This window comes from Lichtheimia ornata (assembly GCF_029851405.1).
Source record: "Lichtheimia ornata isolate CBS 291.66 chromosome Unknown scaffold00022, whole genome shotgun sequence".
In the NCBI taxonomy this organism is placed as follows: domain Eukaryota; kingdom Fungi; phylum Mucoromycota; class Mucoromycetes; order Mucorales; family Lichtheimiaceae; genus Lichtheimia; species Lichtheimia ornata.
In genome coordinates this window covers 290837-309392 of record NW_026695342.1, presented here as the reverse complement: position 1 = coordinate 309392, position 18556 = coordinate 290837, and the positions used below count along the sequence as shown (strand labels likewise).

The window sequence follows — 18556 nt, the reverse complement described above, 5'->3', positions numbered from 1 at the left end:
GTATGCAACTTGCTGGGGCACCACTTCCCCAACAAAGAGCAAAAGAAGGGATTCTCATTGATCGACTTGGTTTTTTTTAGTGACAAGTCAGATTATATATCCTTGATTCTTTTTTCTCTTTTGTTTCATTTACCTCGGTGATCTTCCCTCTTTTAATGTGCTTCCGAGGTCCTTCAATCCTGTTTATGATCCTTTAAACTGTATCGATATACAACAGCAGCTATGGCAGATTTTGCAGACACCCTGATAAAGAATTTGGGTCTACACGCGGCACCTAGATTATCCTCTTCTGTCAATTTGACGGATAGGCTTGGTAACCTTGGCGATACGTTACGATATGCACGCTCCTCTTTGTCACTTGCTTCTCTCAGCCAAGCTCTGATCGGCAACAACAATAGTACAACAGCAGCAGCAACAACAACAACAACGACGACAACCAAATCTGCAACCGATGACAATGCAGCATCGTCAACGAGCCACGATTCCATTTTGCCACCAGCACCAGAGCAGGCACAGGGTCGATTGTGGATCAACTTGACAGAGGCTCGCAACTTGACAGTGCTTGATCCCACCAAAGCTGATATCTACGGCCTTGTTCAATATGATAAAAACGTCATGTCCACTATTGATTTACCAGCATTGGGTGGCGATGATAATGACAGTTCTCCAGGGCAACCTATTCCCATACCCAATGCATCGACATCAGGGCGACATTTGGATATATTCCAGTTGGCCATGGAAGCGAGTTGTCCAAAATGGCGTTACAATGCAAACTTGTATGTATACTCTCTTATTTATGTTATATGCATGTGCTGATTATGTATGATAGTGATGTATGCAATGATGATGATGAGCTCATTATCCAAGTTTACGATCGTGGCAATCGACTGGCTAATGGCGATGATCGCTTCCTTGGTCAAGCAATCTTGAAGCCGTGCCTGACACCAAAAAAGATGGTTGATCATTGGTATCGCCTTGTATCTCGAGCGGATGAAGCATCACAGGAGTTTGACGGCAAAGTGACAGGCGAAATTCGATTGCAGACACAGTACACATCCGTTGCACCCGTAAGTGATCCGCTATCTCTCATAGCCATAGGCTGGATGCTCATTCACACCTTCGTATATAGACCAAGTTGACCCCTGACATGTTTCGTATTGTACGGCTTTTGGGACATGGATCATTTGGAAAGGTTTACCAGGTGGTGAAGCGAGATACCAAGCGGACGTATGCAATGAAAGTTCTTTCAAAACGATTGTTGATTTCTCAAAATGAGGTGACGCACACCATTTCGGAACGCAATGTTATGATCCGCACCTTGTCCAACCCATTCATTGTCACGCTCAAGTTCAGTTTTCAAACATCCGATCATCTATTTCTGGTAATGGATTATATCCCTGGAGGCGAACTATTCTCGTATTTGCAAAGAGAGCAATATCTCAATGAGGAGCGAGCTCGATTCTACGTGGCAGAGTTAATATGCGCATTGGAGCACATCCATAAGCATCAGGTGGTCTATCGTGATCTCAAGCCCGAAAACATCCTACTTGATGCACAAGGACATGTTGCTTTGACCGATTTCGGATTATGCAAAGAGCTCAAACGTGACAATGATACAACAATGACGTTTTGTGGCACATCAGAATACCTTGCACCTGAAATGGTGCGTCAAGAGCCATATACACAAGCTATTGACTGGTGGAGTTTGGGTATTCTACTATACGAATTACTTACTGGTGGTCCACCTTTCCATTCGGTCCATCTCGATATCCTCTATCGTCGAATCTGCAACGCTCCTCTCAAGTTCCCTTCTCATCCCAGCGTATCATTAGAAGCCAAGGATCTCATTACACGCCTTCTTGATCGTAATCCCGATACACGTCCTGGTGCAGAGGAGATCAAACAACATCCATTTTTCAAAGACGTTCAATGGGACTTGATCGCCAACAAACAAGTGAGACCACCTTTCAAGCCTGTACTTGCCAACCAACAACAACCCAACAATACAAGCAGCAATATGAAGCATGCTCCTTCCTTCTTAATCAAAACAGCTGCTGGTACATCAAGGTCATCGCCATTGAGTCAATCAGCATTCAAAGGTTTCAGCTACGTTCGTGATGATGCTGCCAGTATTGCCAGTCGTCGCACTGTTGCATCCTCACTTTTCTCGGATGAAGACGACGAGGATGACTGGGTATAGATATCTCTCCATCTTGTGCCTTTTCTTGTTTTTGATTTCTTTATCACCCATTCCCATTTTGCCCTCCTCTTTTCTTTGTGTATAGCATTCTCTCATTTTCATTCCAATCTTTTCCCTTTCATCGAACAATGTAAATAAGTACACCGCTGGGTGTCTGGCTGATTACAAGATCAACAATCACTGGCATTTCTCGGGTAAAACTTGGATATCGTGTATCACGTTGCACAGCTATCGGAACGCACAGACCCAGCTTTGAGATAATATGACAAACTTTTATCGACATAGATAGCACTTCAATCCATGAGGTGGTAGCGACAAAAAGTGAGGTTTTGGTAATAATGATGTATTCATGTGTGCGTATGAGATGATGGAAAATGTGTATGATGCAAATGGTAAGTAGGAAGCCAATGGATATGGTATGCAAGAAAAGAAAAATCGCTATCGCTAAAAGATTCACCGCTCGTGTTTCGATTTGCTACCGAGCTCATCCACCACGAGTTGTCCTGTTCTAACACCTATGATAATAAAGTATCAGCTGCTGCTGTATATGGATTCCTTGGAGATAACAATCTTACTTTCACTGAGAGGTGCTGCATGTGCGGCCTTGTTCTTTTTCACCTTAGACTTCTTTTTCGGCTGACGAATCACTGATACGGGAACAGGCGACTTTTGGATGAGGTAGTTGGATATAGAGCCCACCAGTAAACTATCATAAAGTAGTGCTATGAGTCATTCGATCCTTAGGGCATAGGATTAAAGAATGTCGACGTTACCCTTTCATTCCACTTCGGCCTCGAGAGCCACATACAACCATTGTCAACGGCAATTCATAGATCTATCGTACATGTAGGTAAGCATTACATGTACCCCTTTTGCTTGTAATGTACGTTACCATAGAAATCAAAACTTCTTTCACATGACCACGAATAGCATGCACGACCATTTTGATGTCATACAATAGCATATGCTTCAAGATGTCTCGTGCCTTGTCACAAAGAGAAATAGAAGTGCCTTGCAGCTATATTGTAGAAGATGATTAGTAATGGATGTTGGGCATTATGATGATGATGATCCAAAAAAGACATACTTGATTTGCAGGGCTTGCTTTTTGCGAGGAAGAATCATCCGGTGGAACCACGGCGATAACATGAACCTCGTCTCGATCACGCATCATGGTGCCCATGGTCCACTCGATAGCGTTTACACTTTCAGAACTAAAGTCGCATGCGACCATATACACACGTGGCTTGCGTTTGGCTTGTTGCATTTCACTCACAGGCTGATGTCCATAAAGCTGTGTAATCACCACACGATCAGGGAGGATACGCATAACAGGCTCATCAAATCCTAAGTGAGGGTGCTTCTTTTTCTTTTTGGGCGCCTCAGGTTGTGGCTCGATGTATGGAATGTGCTTGTTTTGCTCTGTTGTTCGCTTGAGCTCTTCAGAAATGCGAGATACTTCTTCTTCATCGTCTTGTTGTTGTTGTTGATTTAGTTTTTGTTGTTGCTTTTCCATGTCTTCTTCAAGCAATTCAGCTCCCTTATAATACATGGGGTCTTGCTTATCCATCACGTTTTGAACAGGCTCCGGGTTCACAATCTCGGCGGGTGGAACAGCTGCGTCTTGAGCATCGACCTTGTTCAAGTCTTGAAATGATTGTGCTTCCACTGGATCCTTAATATCAACTTTGGAGGTATCGGTCACGGTCACCTTTGGGAGATCAAAAGGTGGCTTCTCGCTTTTTTCATTGTGCGTATGAAAATGGTCAAAGAGTTGACGACGATAATGGTGATGATGATGACGATGGGGATGTGGATGTGGAGATTGATGATAATCCATTATAGGGAAAAGTGTGCTTATTTGTGTGTGTGTGTGTGCGTGTTTGTGGAATGAAAGGGAAAGGGTAAAAAAGAAACAAGCAGATCTACAACGGGGTCACGGCATAAATGTTTCTTTTTTTCTACTCATCACCACTCAACTTGTTTCACCTGTTTCGGGAAACACAAACAATGACACTCAGATCCCATCGAGATCGGATCCAGCGGGAAATGGTTCGCTTTTGGTCTCATAGATAGATATGTTACATGACTTTTTTTAACACACAATCACTCTATTAAATATTTGACTACTATGCTTAAAAGACTTCAGCAGTGGGAGCAAATTCGAAAGCAACAGCCTTGCCAGTGAGCTTCTTGTAGACGGCAGAGAAAGTATCCAACTTGTACTCGAGGGAGGTAGCGTCCTTTGCATCGAGGAAACTAAAATTACAAACGCGACATGCGCATTGACACTCAGTAACGTGGTAACACACGGACCAATGTGCACAAATAGGATGCAAGGAAAAGAGATAACCGGGAAAACCAATGCACATTACTTACATGCGGATGAGCTTTGAACCATCAACGGCAACACGAGTGCGCTTGGCAACGATTTCGGAAGGAGAAGCAAGGTCTTCAAGGATGGCATCGTGAACAGCGGTCAAAGTACGAGATCTGGGACGAGGTTGCTTGGGGTTGGAACGACGGCTTGGAACAGGAAGGACACGACGTTGGGCGACAAAGACAACATGACGATCCGAGAACTTCTTTTCAAGCTCACGAGTAACACGAGCTTGGATCTTGGCCCAAGCCTTTTGAGCAGGAACGGGAACAAAGATAATGACAGCCTTCTTGCCGTTGCCAATCTCAACCTATCATCATCATGATCATCAATACCATATCCCAATCTCTTTTAATCAGCCTCCTCACCTCCTTAGCAGCAGTGATTTGGAGAGGACGAAGATCCTTCTTCAACTCGGGAACGTTGTTCTCCAAGTCAACAAGAGCTTGGGCAACAGTGAGCTCGAATTCGGTGGTAGGCTGTGCACCAGCAACTTTGGTGATCTTGTGAGAAGCCATGTTGGACAAGAACTAAGACGCAAAATGCAAAAGAAACACGGCACATTCGTCAGAAAGACTGTATTCATTCGAGCATTGGGATCGCATTCTCTCTCTCAGCTTTCCATTTCTCCCCATTTCCATGTTGGCATGTGTCGTCGATGGGCATGTTGAAAATGCAAAGGTTGTCGTCGTATCAGAAACCATCCATCCGATTGCTGCATCATCCATAATTCATCCATCGATATGTTGTCATCTCCTCATCCATCCATCCACTCCTTTCCATTCCCATCATCGATTGCTGATATATACGTACAAGTAATTGGCTACGTGAAAAGGGGTTGCATCCGTGCGCCATTGAACACCATCCATTTCTAGGGCGGAGAAGTGATCCTCGATTTGGCATACATGGTTTCCATAGCAACATTCATGCAAATAGTGACATCTTACTTTTTCCTTTTAATCCAATACATAAACAATTATTACACGTCTACAAGTTGATGTTTGTTCTTGGCAAGTGCCAAAAGACTATCGAATTCGCCCGATTTGCGACACATTTGATGGAACACAGATTCAGAATTGCTGATAAGTTCAAGGGGGCTATAGGATGATATATATAAGTACTCGATCTAGCACAAGGTCAATGATTACTTACCTAGCGTATTCAACAATCTTTCCTTGATCCAAAACTAAGATGCGGTCATATTCGATAACGGTATGCAAGCGATGGGCAATACAAAGAATGCTGCAGTCTGCAAATTCGGTGGTGATAGTCTTTTGAATAGCCTTATCGGTTTGGAAATCCACACTTGCAGTTGCTTCATCCATCAAAACTAAATGGCTACGGCGCAACAAGGCACGAGCAAGGCAAAGTAGTTGACGTTGACCTTGAGAAAAGTTCTTGCCACCTTCACTAACGGAGGTCTCCAGGTCACGGAAAACATTAGCATTGACGTCTTCAAGTTCGTCTGCTTCCAAGCTGTCTGCTGATGGTAAAAGATGGACTCGTCTCAAGGCTGTAAAGATGTCATCGTCGCTGAATTGATTAAATGGATCCATGTTAGTGCGCAATGTACCCGAGAACAAAGTTGGATCTGATCAATAAAATGTTAGCGCCTTGTTGCCACGTTTAGTACATTATAACAATTTACCTTGTGGAATGATGGTCAAGTTGCCACGCAAATCTTCAGTGCCAATATCCTTGATATCAATGCCATCGATCACAATACTACCACGTGAAGCCTCCACGAAGCGGAAGAATGACAATGCCAAAGTCGACTTGCCACTGCCAGTGCGGCCAACGACACCAACCTTTTCTCTTGGATTGACGTTGAACGAGATACCCTTAAGAACAGGATCAAGATCGGGCGCATAACGCACTTCCAAATCTTCAACTTGAACTCGTCCCTCGGATGGCCACTATGATGATATCATGTTATTTAGCTGCTATGTACTTTCCTTTTTCTTGATGATAGGGCTTACCAGTGAAGGTGGTCGCACATCCGTTACTGCAGGAGCCTCTTGATCCATTTCCATAAATTCAGCAACACGCTCAACAGAGTTGAAGTTCATCTCAACACTGGTATAGCGGCGGATACACCAAAACATCTATATTGACAAGAAGCCCATTAGAACCTTTTGTCTCGTTACTAGTCATATTACTTACATTGTTATGCAAAGCCAAGACAAATGTTAAGCAAAAACCTGCAGCGGCAGCATCCAAGTAATCCAAGTTGAGCAAGATAGCAGTACCAGTGCCAATAGAAATGACTGCACCAAGCAAAAAGAATTGCAAGCTGACCCAGCGATTGGCGGTCCACACATAATAGTATGGGCGAGCATTGGTATCAACACGCTTGAGCATCTCTTGCATGAATTGTCGGGTTACACCAAAGGCACGGATGGTTGCGACACCAACGATGGTCTCTGAGAAATGGCTAAACAATGGAGAGCGGGAAACAGAGTCCATGCGCTTGAGCTCACGTGATGTGACAACAAACATTGCACCGACAGCGATATAGAGGACGATAATTGTAAGCATTGGTATAGTGAATACAGGAATAGCGAAGCCAACCAAGATGACTGTCGACACCACAGTGATGGCGGTGTGCACAAAGCTCATCATATTGTGAGGCACTTGAGAATCAATGGTTTCAAAATCTCGAGAGAAACGATTCAAAATACGGCCAATGGGAGTTGTATCAAAGAATCGCAAAGGAGCTCTGAATACGCGGCGTAAAAGATCATCATACATTTTGCGACTGGCACGTAGACCTCCAACAAAGACGGCAATGAATCGAAGCGTGGTTGCCAAGACACCGCTGAATGTGATCAATACGTAGATACCCAAATAATACATGACGCTGTGACCCTTCAATGTCGAGGCTTGCACAATATCATCATCCGAATGGTGAATCATAGGCGTATAATTGGGAAGCGATCTCTCTGAAGTATCATACATGATGGATGCAGCGCCAAACATGTTGGTGTTTGATTCGTTCTCGGTACTAGTCCATTGCTTAATCCACCATGATTCTCCAATCTCCAAGGTACGGTTGCCGATAACAAGAAGAAGAACAAAGATCCAAAACAACCAGCTACCACCTGCCTTGAAGTATAGGCTGTAAAGGCGCATCTTGATTTTACCAGTTTCACGATCTATAATTTGCAAAAGTGAATATGCTTATATGTAAAGTAGAATGATATACTTACGTTCTTCCTCAATGAGAGCCTTGGGAGGCTTTTTGTTCGTCTCTGTGGTCGTTGCAACAGGTTGGGGATCCACTTCTTCAACTTCATCCTCGATAACGTCGTCCTCATCTTCCTTGTCTTCATCAAGAATAGAAGCAAGAGCACCAGATTGACGAAGATCAGTAGGTGCACCAGCAATATCAGTGCGGCCAGCATCAACATGAACAAGATAATCGCTACCACCAAGGCAAAGCTTGACGTGATGAGTAACCAAGACACGTGTACGGCCTTTCATTAAGGGACCCATAAGGCAATTGCGGTAAAGATGCTTGGCAGTATGAGCTATAAAACAAAGATGAGTACATTGGTCTATTCATATGCATTCAGCAAATAACTCACCATCAACTGCACTAAGAACATCATCCATCAAGATAATCTTGGCTCGAGAGTATACAGCACGGGCAAGAGCAACACGTGCCTTTTGACCACCTGAAAGCGTAATGCCTTTCTCGCCAATTTCAGTCATATCACCATCCTCAAAGATTGAAAGATCCTTATCAAGAGCACAGGCAGAGAGCGTTGCTTGATATCGCTTTTCCACATAGGGAAGTCCAAAGAGGATGTTGTCACGGATAGATGCATTTTGTAACCAAGCTATACATAACGCGTTATAAATGAGAGCATTTACAGACCGCTGCATGTCTCTTTTTTACTTACCAGTTTGCGCGACGAAGGCCAAAGAATGCTCCAAGATCCATTCTTCTTCAGGAATATCATCAAGGACATGGAAGTTGGCAGAGACGGTGGTGGCGATAGGAGCACGAGGACAATGTACCTTGCCTTTGGTCACCATAGCTTCACCCAAGAGACCCAACAAAAGCAAACTCTTTCCAGAGCCGGTCTTGCCACAAATCAAACTCAACTTGTCGTTCGGGAAATGGAGGTTGACATCCTTCAAAATGAATCCATCAGGGCCAGCACACGTATCTTGCGATGAGGATGAGGATTGAGATTCTTCGTTATTGTTGAATGATGCTGTCCATGCTACGGTCGCATTGTCAAATCCAATCTTCACAGGCTCGTTGGCATTCAATGGTGCAGGTGCTTCAATTTCCTCTTGTCCAAGATACTTTTCAATACGTCGAACACTGATAAAGGAAGAAAACAGGATATGAGATATGCTTGATGATTCACAGGATTCGCATTTGATCATACCTAGTCCAAGCTTGTAAACCATCAATAAAGATATCTGGCAAAGCAATCAACGAAAATCGCAATTCATCAAAGACAATGATACTCTATGATAAAATGTTAATATGTATATACGAGTGTGCCTTTAGGACTTTTTGAATAATTACCGTGAAAGCAACGGATGCTGTCAATTCATTTCCTTCGAGCATAGTGTAAGACCAGAAAGCAATTGCTGTCACAAGAATGGGTAATCTTTGATGATGATGATGATAACAATGTCAGCGTATCATGCGTTGTATCGAAACGATTGTAGCTTACTTACCCCTGCCACACCATCTGGAACAAGGCTTCGGAAATGTATGCTGTGCGAAGGTAACCCAATTCAACGGCTCTTGATTGCATGATACGCTTTTCCCAATTCGACTCAGAAGCAAAGAATTTGATCTGTCGGATTCCTTGAAGCACTTCATTCATGAGAGACACACGTTTATCTCGAGCATCCATAAGGCGATCTTGGGTCTTGGCGAACAATTGAGCATTGTAATGGTTCAAAGGCAATGCGAGAACCATGACGCCCAAACCGGTAAAGCAAGAAACACCAAGGATGGTATACAAAAAGTAGGTACCAACGACAAGCTCGGCAGGACAAGTAATGGCGTTGAACCACCAAGTGCTGAATTCGGAAATACGATCAGAGTCGGTGCTCATCAAGTTGACAATTTGGCCGGTGGATGTCACATCTTCATCTTCCTCAGACTTGGTCTCTTCTTCTTCGCTTGCCTTTTTGCCGTTATCTTCCTTTTCTTGTCCACCAGATGCAATGGCAGAATCCAATCGTCGCAGCGTCTTGTGATAGATCTCGATGTTGAGCATAGCTTTTAAGCGAACTTGAAGCGACGACGCTGCTATTTTAAGATGATGGATCTTAGCTACCGTATCATAGCAACGAAGTGTTGATATGCTTCTTACCCCAATACCATAATTGACCAATGTTGAGACCAAGAAGGACAAAGGAAATGCCTTGTTGAATGACGATCATGAAACCTTCTTCAACACCATTCTCGAGACGATGACCTTCACCCATATCCTGGATAAGCTTCAAGAGTCTGTTGGTGTAAAAGTGTGGTACATAGTAAAGGACTGATGAGATGAGGGCAAGGACGACCTGCAAGATGATTGCAACACGATTGGCATCCCATATCCGACGAAGCAACTTGTGACCACGTGATTCACCAAAGATGTAGAACAAGTTGTAACCACGATAAATTGGTGGCAACGTAGGCAAATCATTGTCATCCAACTTGCGAACCTTGTAAGCATGCTTGACCAATGGGCGAATCCAAGTGAAGAATAAGAATCCAAATGCTGATGAGACGTTGACGGAGCTGACGATGTGATCGTTCTCGTCCAGGAAGGGAGCACCACGTTTGATGGTTGCGGTGACATACAAGAGATCACACGTAAACAAAAAGCACACCAACTTTGGCACTCCATTGGACCATGTTGGGTTAGCACGCCACGTGTCATAGAGAGCCCATCCACAGTAACACCAAGAGGCAAAATAAACAATGCACAAGTGCACATTGATAACAAAGCCCCAATCATTCGGTAATCGATATCGTTGTGAAGTCAATGCAAGAGCCAATGCATACACCCATGCCGCCAGTACAAATGCCGCTCCCAATACATCATAAAGCGCCTGCTGCTGCTGCTGTTGCGATCCATTGCTATTATCTGAAAGTGCTTGGACGCATAGATACAAGTTGTATATGGAAATAGCCGTAATGATAGCAGTCTCAAAGCAAAGACGTGGCACACGATCGACATCAGAGAATGGCACCGACGAATCTCGCTTGCGATCAAAATGAAGAGGTGAAGGATCGGGTCCCGATTCGGTTTGTCGATTCCTCGTCTTGTGATCGTATGCTCTTTGGATCGAAATGGTCAATGCACTGACACATGCTGTCGATATTACACCAACGGCCAGCCATAAACTGGCAGGTATTGAAGACATAAGCTGTTATGACCAGAAAGCGAAAGACAATGGTATATCCACGAACCACCTGAATTATAAAAGGGAAATCGGACCCTTTTTGGGCATCCGCCTACCGCAGCACTGCACCATTGATTAGAGTTGGCGTTTACCTTGCTCTGACACCTTGTACTACATATCAAGCGTTGCTGCGGTTATTGCTGTGCCACAATCAAGCTGTCCAAATCTATGGATCCATGAGACAACATTGCTTTACATTCATCATCAAATGATCATACCCTCTTTTATTTCATGAATAAAGCAGTCGATAAGCATTGTAATGAAGGGCATGATGTGCAATGATGATAATGATCCTTCTTCTTCATTAAGCATAGCTTCGTGTATAAAGTCCCAGTGATGTTGAATGGGACACGCATGTAATAGTAAATGATTGCAATGATGGTTGTATACATGTCAGCTGCTCATTGTTATTGGTGGTCATCGGATATGCACCCGCTGCAATACAAATGCAGCTCATGTTTGTTAAACATGCACACACAGCCGGCTAGGCACCACCCACATTCACAGTAATTGCTACTGATCCAATTTACCTATGATGGCACCCAACAGCATTATTGCCATTTGCAACTATGATCCCGTATTAACGTGTAATGATTCAATGCTTCCCGAACCCGAGTATTTTCTTATGAGTCATTTACGCCATAGGCATCCCGATAGATAACCGAATTTCCAAGCTTGAGACTTTTGCGTATACATTAACAACACCTGGCATTGGCACATTCAGTGGATCTTTCATATTACCTACGGCATAACTGTGTAGTCTCAAATGCTGAAAACAACGAGTTGGAGAAATAGGATCGGCGGGCGTTATGTACCGGCGGATAGTGGTCGATCTAGTGGAAAATGCCAAGGCGTCGAAAACATCGGGGTGAAAACGTCGGGGAACAACGGCATCATACAACAATGATAACGCTAATAATGTTGTAGTACGTCAACCAGCTACCAAACACAAGAAGGAATGTGGTTAATGCTGGTGACTAATAAGCCCCAATAAGCTTGTTAAATATCAATTCACAGCCAACTCATGTCATAAGGATACCTAATTGGATTTCATTGGATGATCTGCTCCTATTGGCATATGCCCTTCACATCATTATGCTCTTTGTCAACGTTTGCATGTGATCATTTATGCATGAGGACCATGAGTAGATTCATTCAATTTTGGCATGTCATGGTGCCGTGGTATAAAGCCAGCAATTTTTAGCTTTCTCTTTCACTATCCTTGCTTTTACATGCTCGTCTCGGAAACCAGGATATTACTTCAACCATAAACAACAGCCACCATAGCGCGAACAAGCATTGGCCAATGTTGCTATCAAGGTATTGCTTTCTTTTGCTTAATTAGTTTCTTTTCTTACTACGCCAAATCCATTACAATGCATTTACCTTTAGCTCTTTCTTTTTCCATTACTCAGGTATAGGATCACCGTATCTGATTCAAGTATAAAGCTCAGTGCTTGTCACATGTAATGGGTGCTCTTAGTACGTGTGATCCTTTTCCCACGCTATAGAGTAATCGATATTGACTTTCACTCAAGTACTCTTTGGGAGGTGCATGACCAATTGGTGTATCTTTCTAATCACGGTGTTGTGTTTAATATGAGGCGTCTTGGTTCCTGCTTACGTTCATTGATTGCTTGATATTGATTTGGTGAAGATGGGAGTAAAAAGGGGTGGATGGTAAAAAGAATGGGTAGAATCGAGGATGTCGTCATAATACCATGATAGCACAATCCAAACAAAAACGGATCGATGATCGACAAGTGCAGATTTTGTGTTATTACAAGGGCGGTCGTTTCTCTGTTGTCAGCAATAATCTGATCTTGGCTTTCCGCCCTGCCGATATCATGTGGGAAGATACGTATGGTAGGGCTTCTCACAATTAGTCACGTTATCATCATCATTGGGCCGTTCGCATTTACGTCTACAAATGTATGAGATTAATGACCGCTAGTGAGGTAATTGTATTATGAGGGTCATGGGACATGTATGTAGTGCGACGATTCTCGAGAAAGAATGACATAATGTAGGTTTGAGAAAGGTCTCCGTTATCTTGGTATGCCAAGGTTCGACGCTTAATCTCACATACTAATGCCGATAAACGTGTTTTTCTCTAGTTTTCTTTCTAGTGGTAGCTACCAATCATATGTAGCCTGTTTCTTGTTCTCACCCAAGTAATCAAAGATAGTAGCTTGAGGAAAGATAGGATGCCATTTACTGCTTGGTTCCAATCGAAAGCCTTCAGGGGGGGTCTTCATGTCTCCTGTATTCTTCATGTCATTTGGCGATCAGATGCTGGAGGATGATCTTCCTACTTGGCCACGTGCGTGTAATCCCAGCTCTTTGCATCACCCATTTGTGCCCTCACCTACCTATGTCAGCCGGAGAATGTTCTTCTGAAACGCATCAGGCGGTCTATTTTCATGTATTAGAGTGTATGCTGATGATCGCATTATAGGCTTAACAATATACCACAGCAACCAACAACATCCAATTGTGCGACCGAAGATGTCAAGCAAAGTATACCCAATATACTACAGTGGGGGAGGAGGTATGGATGTGGGATCAAAAAAGAGCCGAGTGTAACATTTTATAATTAACCAGGTTTCAAGGGCGGAGGTGTGTGTTTCATGCAACGAGGAGAATGGGCCATAGCCGTAAAAGTAATAGCGTATATACTATGGTTGCCACACACAGGTTGTGTCGCTGCATGCACATCACCGCCCCCAACCTTTGTAGATGAATGATGGCTGATATCATCAGGCTCCTTAGGCAATCGATACTCCTTGCCCTTTATCTTGAGATAGTAGAATGATGATCTATGATGGAATTGCTATCATTTATGATAACGATTGATAATGCAAGGATCGAAAAGATACGTGTACCGATGGAAAACAAGAACGCCTCACGATCCGGGTAACCAACATTGGCCACACAAAGCGCAACGTCTTGCCTGAATCTGTCAGTTGTGATCGAAATTATTCCTATTCATTCCGTTTGGAAAGTCAACAGACAAGGTTGCGCTGCATGTACACACATGGCAAAGAGTAATGGGTGTATGTAATGCGCCAGCAAGGCAATGGGGGATCATGTCTATCCGCACGATAGAATCATATGGTGCCATTGAGAGGCGTAAAGGAAAGCTAATTCGTTGCTATGCGACAAGCATTAATGCTGTTGTGAAGGATAGGATTGGATTAGCGTCCTTTTGCCAAGGACAATGTACAAGCATTTAATGTCGGCCGATTAGCTGAGGGTTTATGTGCGTGCGTATGCGCATTTACAGTATTTGCAATAAACAAAGAAGCTCGGGGGGTAAGTAAGCCTAACTTGATTGCCTCCAACGCCGGCGTTACCAAGACAATGAGTTTATTGAGAAACATTCGAGGATCAATGATAATAGGTCCAACGTATCATTGGGGAGCGGGTGCTATTGTACATTTGGATATCAGAAACATGCCATCGCAATGATGGTGGGAAGCCGATTGTGGAGTGCGGGGTTGTTGTGCATGGTCACACTGTACCGGTTTCTCATTGCATGCAGGCATAGTATGCATCTTTTGGACCTTTATATAATCTTGATGCGTTTACCTATATATGGGGGGGAATGCAGTAAGAAGAGGTACGATTAGTAAGAGAGGTAAAAAGTAGCTGATGATGACGAAGGTATCTATGTAAATATAAATGTACGGAGGCTATCCAAATTTTGCTGCGTTTCAAAGAAGCGGCGTGAATTAGAGTTCCTTGATTTCATCATAGATGATTGCGCTTTTGGGGGTAAAATTCCCGTGACACTCCCACCATATAGCATGTCATTTGGATAAAGAAAAAAACAGCGCATCGTCTCCACGTTACCTATAAATTGAGCCCTTCTATTTGTGCTTGCCCAATCTTATCGTCTTTTCTTTTCCCTTTTACTCGCTATCACCCCACTCCCGTGTATACCCTGCTGTTTTAAAAAGAAGCGGGCGTGAGTGATTTTCCTGATGTCGCAGCCAAACCATGATTCTATGACCGAGAGATCCTCGCTTCTCAACCGTAGGCGGGAGAACAACCAACAACACTATAATGCCCTGAATGATGTTTCACCAATATCGTCATTCCCATCGACACCTTCTATCGGCGATATCCAGGCAAACAACAACTCTGCACCTGCAACCTTTATCACAGCATCCCATGGAGCACACAATCAACATGGATCGAGTGACCATCACAAGTTCAAGCTATTTAACAAGCGACATGGATCATACGATGAAGATAGACAAGGCTTGATCAAGGAAAACACAGGTGTGCGTGTGTGGTACGAATCTTACTCGACGATTGGTGGGTATAGAAAAAAAAGCTGCAAGTATTACGCCATGTAAGACTCATGTTGTTTATATTTGTAGATTGGATTCACGACCACATCAAGGAAGGATTAAGATTACGTAGATTGCGAGAGACACCTGGACTACGTGGGCGATGGATGAAGGCCAAGGATGCATCACAAGCATGGATACTTGTGATTTTGACGGGTGCGACAGTAGCAGTTATAGCAGGACTCATTGACGTCGTTCAAGAATGGATGTCTGATCTAAAGGGGGGATATTGTACCACCAATTGGAGATACAATAGCAAATTCTGCTGCTGGGGCAAACAAGGTGACCATGCGGGGGAATGATCACATGGCTATGCATTTTATTCTTTGTACTTATGGTTTCTTTCTTTTCATTGCATGTAGAGTATGAGCCTTGCCCAGCATGGAGAACATGGCCCGAAGTCTTTGGTGCATCCACCGAATCTGGTGCCTATTATACTGCCATGTTCATGTACACCGCTGTAGGAGTAAGTGCACCCATTCAATAACGACATTCAAATGAGCCCGCATTTAACCTTTTGGTGTCACCAGCTGTTCCTCGCGCTGATTGCAACTCTCATGGTCAAATATTCAGCCGAGAAGGTCACTTTCCGCACTCCTTCAACAAAGCCAACGAATGGCGTGACCCCATCGGGTACCCAATCCACCATTGCCAAGGATGCCGACATGCCCCCTCCCAAACCTCAAACAAAGATTGCCTACTACAGTGCAGGTTCTGGTATCCCCGAAGTCAAAGTTATCCTTGCCGGTTTCGTTATCAAGGGCTTCCTTGGAATCAAGACCTTATTTGTCAAGAGCGTCGGCATGGTAATTTTGAACCACTTGGATGAACCCAGCCATGTTGTAACTCATTTTACATGTCCATCCTAGATCTTCTCTACCTCTTCAGGCTTAAATTGTGGCAAGGAAGGTCCATTCGTTCATTTGGCATGTTCAGCTGGAAACATCTTTTGCCGCCTTTTCCGCAAGTTTAACAAGAACGAGAGTATGTACTTGAATGTGACACATGAAAATGTCCTACCATAATCGGCAAATCGACTAACGTCATTGTGCTTGATTAAATCATTGTTACAGGCAAGCGTCGTGAGATTCTTTCAGCAGCCTCTGCAGCAGGAGTTGCTGTCGCTTTTGGTGCTCCTATCGGTGGCGTGCTATTCAGCCTTGAAGAGGTCAGCTACTACTTCCCCATTAAGACAATGATTCGGAGTTATTGCGCTGCCATGGTCGCCGCCATGGTTCTCAAGGTAACAACCAGCATTGTGCGTTTACTGCATTTAGCTGCATACTGATCCATCACATGCACACAACATAGCTCATGGATCCCTTCGGCACCGGGAAGATTGTACTCTTCCAAGTACACTATGATAAGGAGTATCACGTGTTTGAGCTTATCCCCTTCCTCATCACTGGAGCTTTTGCTGTAAGACAAATCATTTTCAAATATGCATGAAATGGCGTGCTCAACCTTGCCGATAGGGATTTTTCGGTGCTGTAACCACCTACTACAATATCAAGTACCAGCACTTGCGTAAAAACACGATCATTGGAAAGTACCCCGTAACGGAGGTTTTGGTTATCTTGCTTGTCACAGCTATCACCAGCTTCTGGAACCCCTTTGCTCGGTAAGTTTATTTCATTGTATACCTTTTTCTTTGTAATTGACATTGTATATGGATATACATAGATTGGGATTGAATGAATTTGCATACAACTTATTTTCAGAATGCTCTCCTGAAGACGACAATGCTGGTTTATGCGCGTAAGTAATCCTAGAGCGCAAAAAGAGCCATCCAATTAACACCATCACCATGCTCTTTCAGGGCCACTGTGACCGAAATCCCTCGTTTACTATACCTTTTGCTGACTGCCTTGGTGATCAAGATGATTCTGACAATGGTTACTTTTGGTTGTCGCGTACCAGGTGGTATTTTCCTTCCGGCTTTGATTATCGGTGCTATCACAGGACGTGTAATTGGTCTTATTATGCAATACCTCACTCTCACGTATCCTGACACGTGGCCATTTTCGGTATGTGAGGAAGATCTTGCCACTCAAGGCAAGTGCATCATCCCTGGAGTCTATGCTATGGTTGGTGCTGCTGCTGCTTTAGCTGGTGTGACACGAACAACAGGTAAAAATGGTGCACATCATTGTGAAGGATGATTCAAATTTAGCTCACATACCCCTTTAGTGTCCCTTGTCATTATCATGTTCGAATTGACGTTCTCTTTGGTCTATGCTGTGCCGATTATGATTTCGGTCATGATGGCAAAATGGGTTGCCGACGCCATGTTTGTGGAAGGCATCTACGACTTGCTGATCGACTTGCAGCTTTATCCATATCTTGATGCACGAAAGGAATATGCTCACACACATACGGTTCAAGATTTGAGTGAGAAAGATCATCTTTCTATCAACCTTGATCAAATCAACACAGCCGGGAACCTCTACGACAAGCTTGACGAGATGGATGTTTTGGGTTATCGTGAAGATGGTGGTATACCGATTCTCAGCAATCAAGGTCGCTATCTAGAAGGCTACATTGCGACAAGTGAGTTGTCACATGCGCTTGACGTCTTACGAAAGCACTTTGATGAGAGCCCGTATCCTATGGGTGAACAAGAATTCCGTGACATCCCTTGCTACTTCCGCCGAGGCAGCCAAGGTGTGCTTCCTGATACTTCAGATGATGTTAGCAGCTCCATTCTTTGTTTAATCTCATCAAAGAGCACACACGGGGACAATACCGACGATATAGATACAGAGCAACGTCATTCAACACCGCTAAACGATTTTTCTGTTTATGTGGATCAGGTATGTATTGCTTGCTTTATGCGAATTCGCTTTACTAAAAGAGTGCTTCATCATCCAAGGCACCGCTTACTTTGAGTCCAAACGCTTCCATGGAGTTGCTAATGGAAATGTTTACCAAGCTTGGAGCACGCTACGTTTGTCTCGTTGGAAACGACGGGCAGTATCTTGGTATCGTTCACAAGAGGACGCTCATTGCATATCTCAAGGAGCTCGAAGAAGATTGATGATTGCATAACACTACCATCATTCTGTTTATATTACCTTTTCTTGTAAATCCCCATTATTAGACACTTTTGACAACATCCTTGAACTCTCTCTCTCTATATATAAGCCTCCCCGTTTTTGTACCTTGGACCATATTGTATAAAAAAAG

General features: G+C 43.7%; 5 protein-coding genes across 5 annotated transcripts; 2 read left to right on the top strand and 3 right to left on the bottom strand.

Annotated features, from left to right (window-relative positions):
* Window positions 1-222: 222 nt before the first annotated feature.
* On the top strand, window positions 223-2200 carry O0I10_005535 (uncharacterized protein; the record flags this gene model as incomplete). The annotated part of the gene is made up of 3 exons (XM_058485575.1): window positions 223-776; window positions 830-1067; window positions 1130-2200. The coding sequence occupies 3 exons, from the start codon at window positions 223-225 to the stop codon at window positions 2198-2200; spliced, it is 1863 nt and encodes a 620-aa protein (XP_058343722.1).
* A 453-nt stretch (window positions 2201-2653) lies between these two features.
* Window positions 2654-4040, bottom strand: O0I10_005534 (uncharacterized protein; the record flags this gene model as incomplete). Its single annotated transcript, XM_058485574.1, has 5 exons — window positions 2654-2715; window positions 2776-2906; window positions 2974-3035; window positions 3093-3218; window positions 3288-4040. The coding sequence occupies 5 exons, from the start codon at window positions 4038-4040 to the stop codon at window positions 2654-2656; spliced, it is 1134 nt and encodes a 377-aa protein (XP_058343721.1).
* Window positions 4041-4335: 295 nt separating this feature from the next.
* O0I10_005533 (uncharacterized protein) lies at window positions 4336-5098 on the bottom strand (the record flags this gene model as incomplete). Its single annotated transcript, XM_058485573.1, has 3 exons — window positions 4336-4459; window positions 4580-4890; window positions 4949-5098. 3 exons carry the CDS (start codon window positions 5096-5098, stop codon window positions 4336-4338), a joined length of 585 nt encoding a protein of 194 aa, XP_058343720.1.
* Window positions 5099-5559: 461 nt separating this feature from the next.
* On the bottom strand, window positions 5560-10973 carry O0I10_005532 (uncharacterized protein; the record flags this gene model as incomplete). Its single annotated transcript, XM_058485572.1, has 12 exons — window positions 5560-5677; window positions 5733-6171; window positions 6229-6496; window positions 6560-6685; window positions 6744-7735; window positions 7790-8110; window positions 8168-8422; window positions 8486-8916; window positions 8984-9066; window positions 9127-9211; window positions 9282-9864; window positions 9929-10973. 12 exons carry the CDS (start codon window positions 10971-10973, stop codon window positions 5560-5562), a joined length of 4746 nt encoding a protein of 1581 aa, XP_058343719.1.
* A 4049-nt stretch (window positions 10974-15022) lies between these two features.
* On the top strand, window positions 15023-18407 carry O0I10_005531 (uncharacterized protein; the record flags this gene model as incomplete). Its single annotated transcript, XM_058485571.1, has 12 exons — window positions 15023-15335; window positions 15401-15652; window positions 15733-15836; window positions 15901-16176; window positions 16240-16354; window positions 16444-16613; window positions 16682-16789; window positions 16846-16991; window positions 17054-17128; window positions 17190-17500; window positions 17561-18183; window positions 18243-18407. 12 exons carry the CDS (start codon window positions 15023-15025, stop codon window positions 18405-18407), a joined length of 2658 nt encoding a protein of 885 aa, XP_058343718.1.
* Between the last annotated feature and the right edge of the window lie 149 nt (window positions 18408-18556).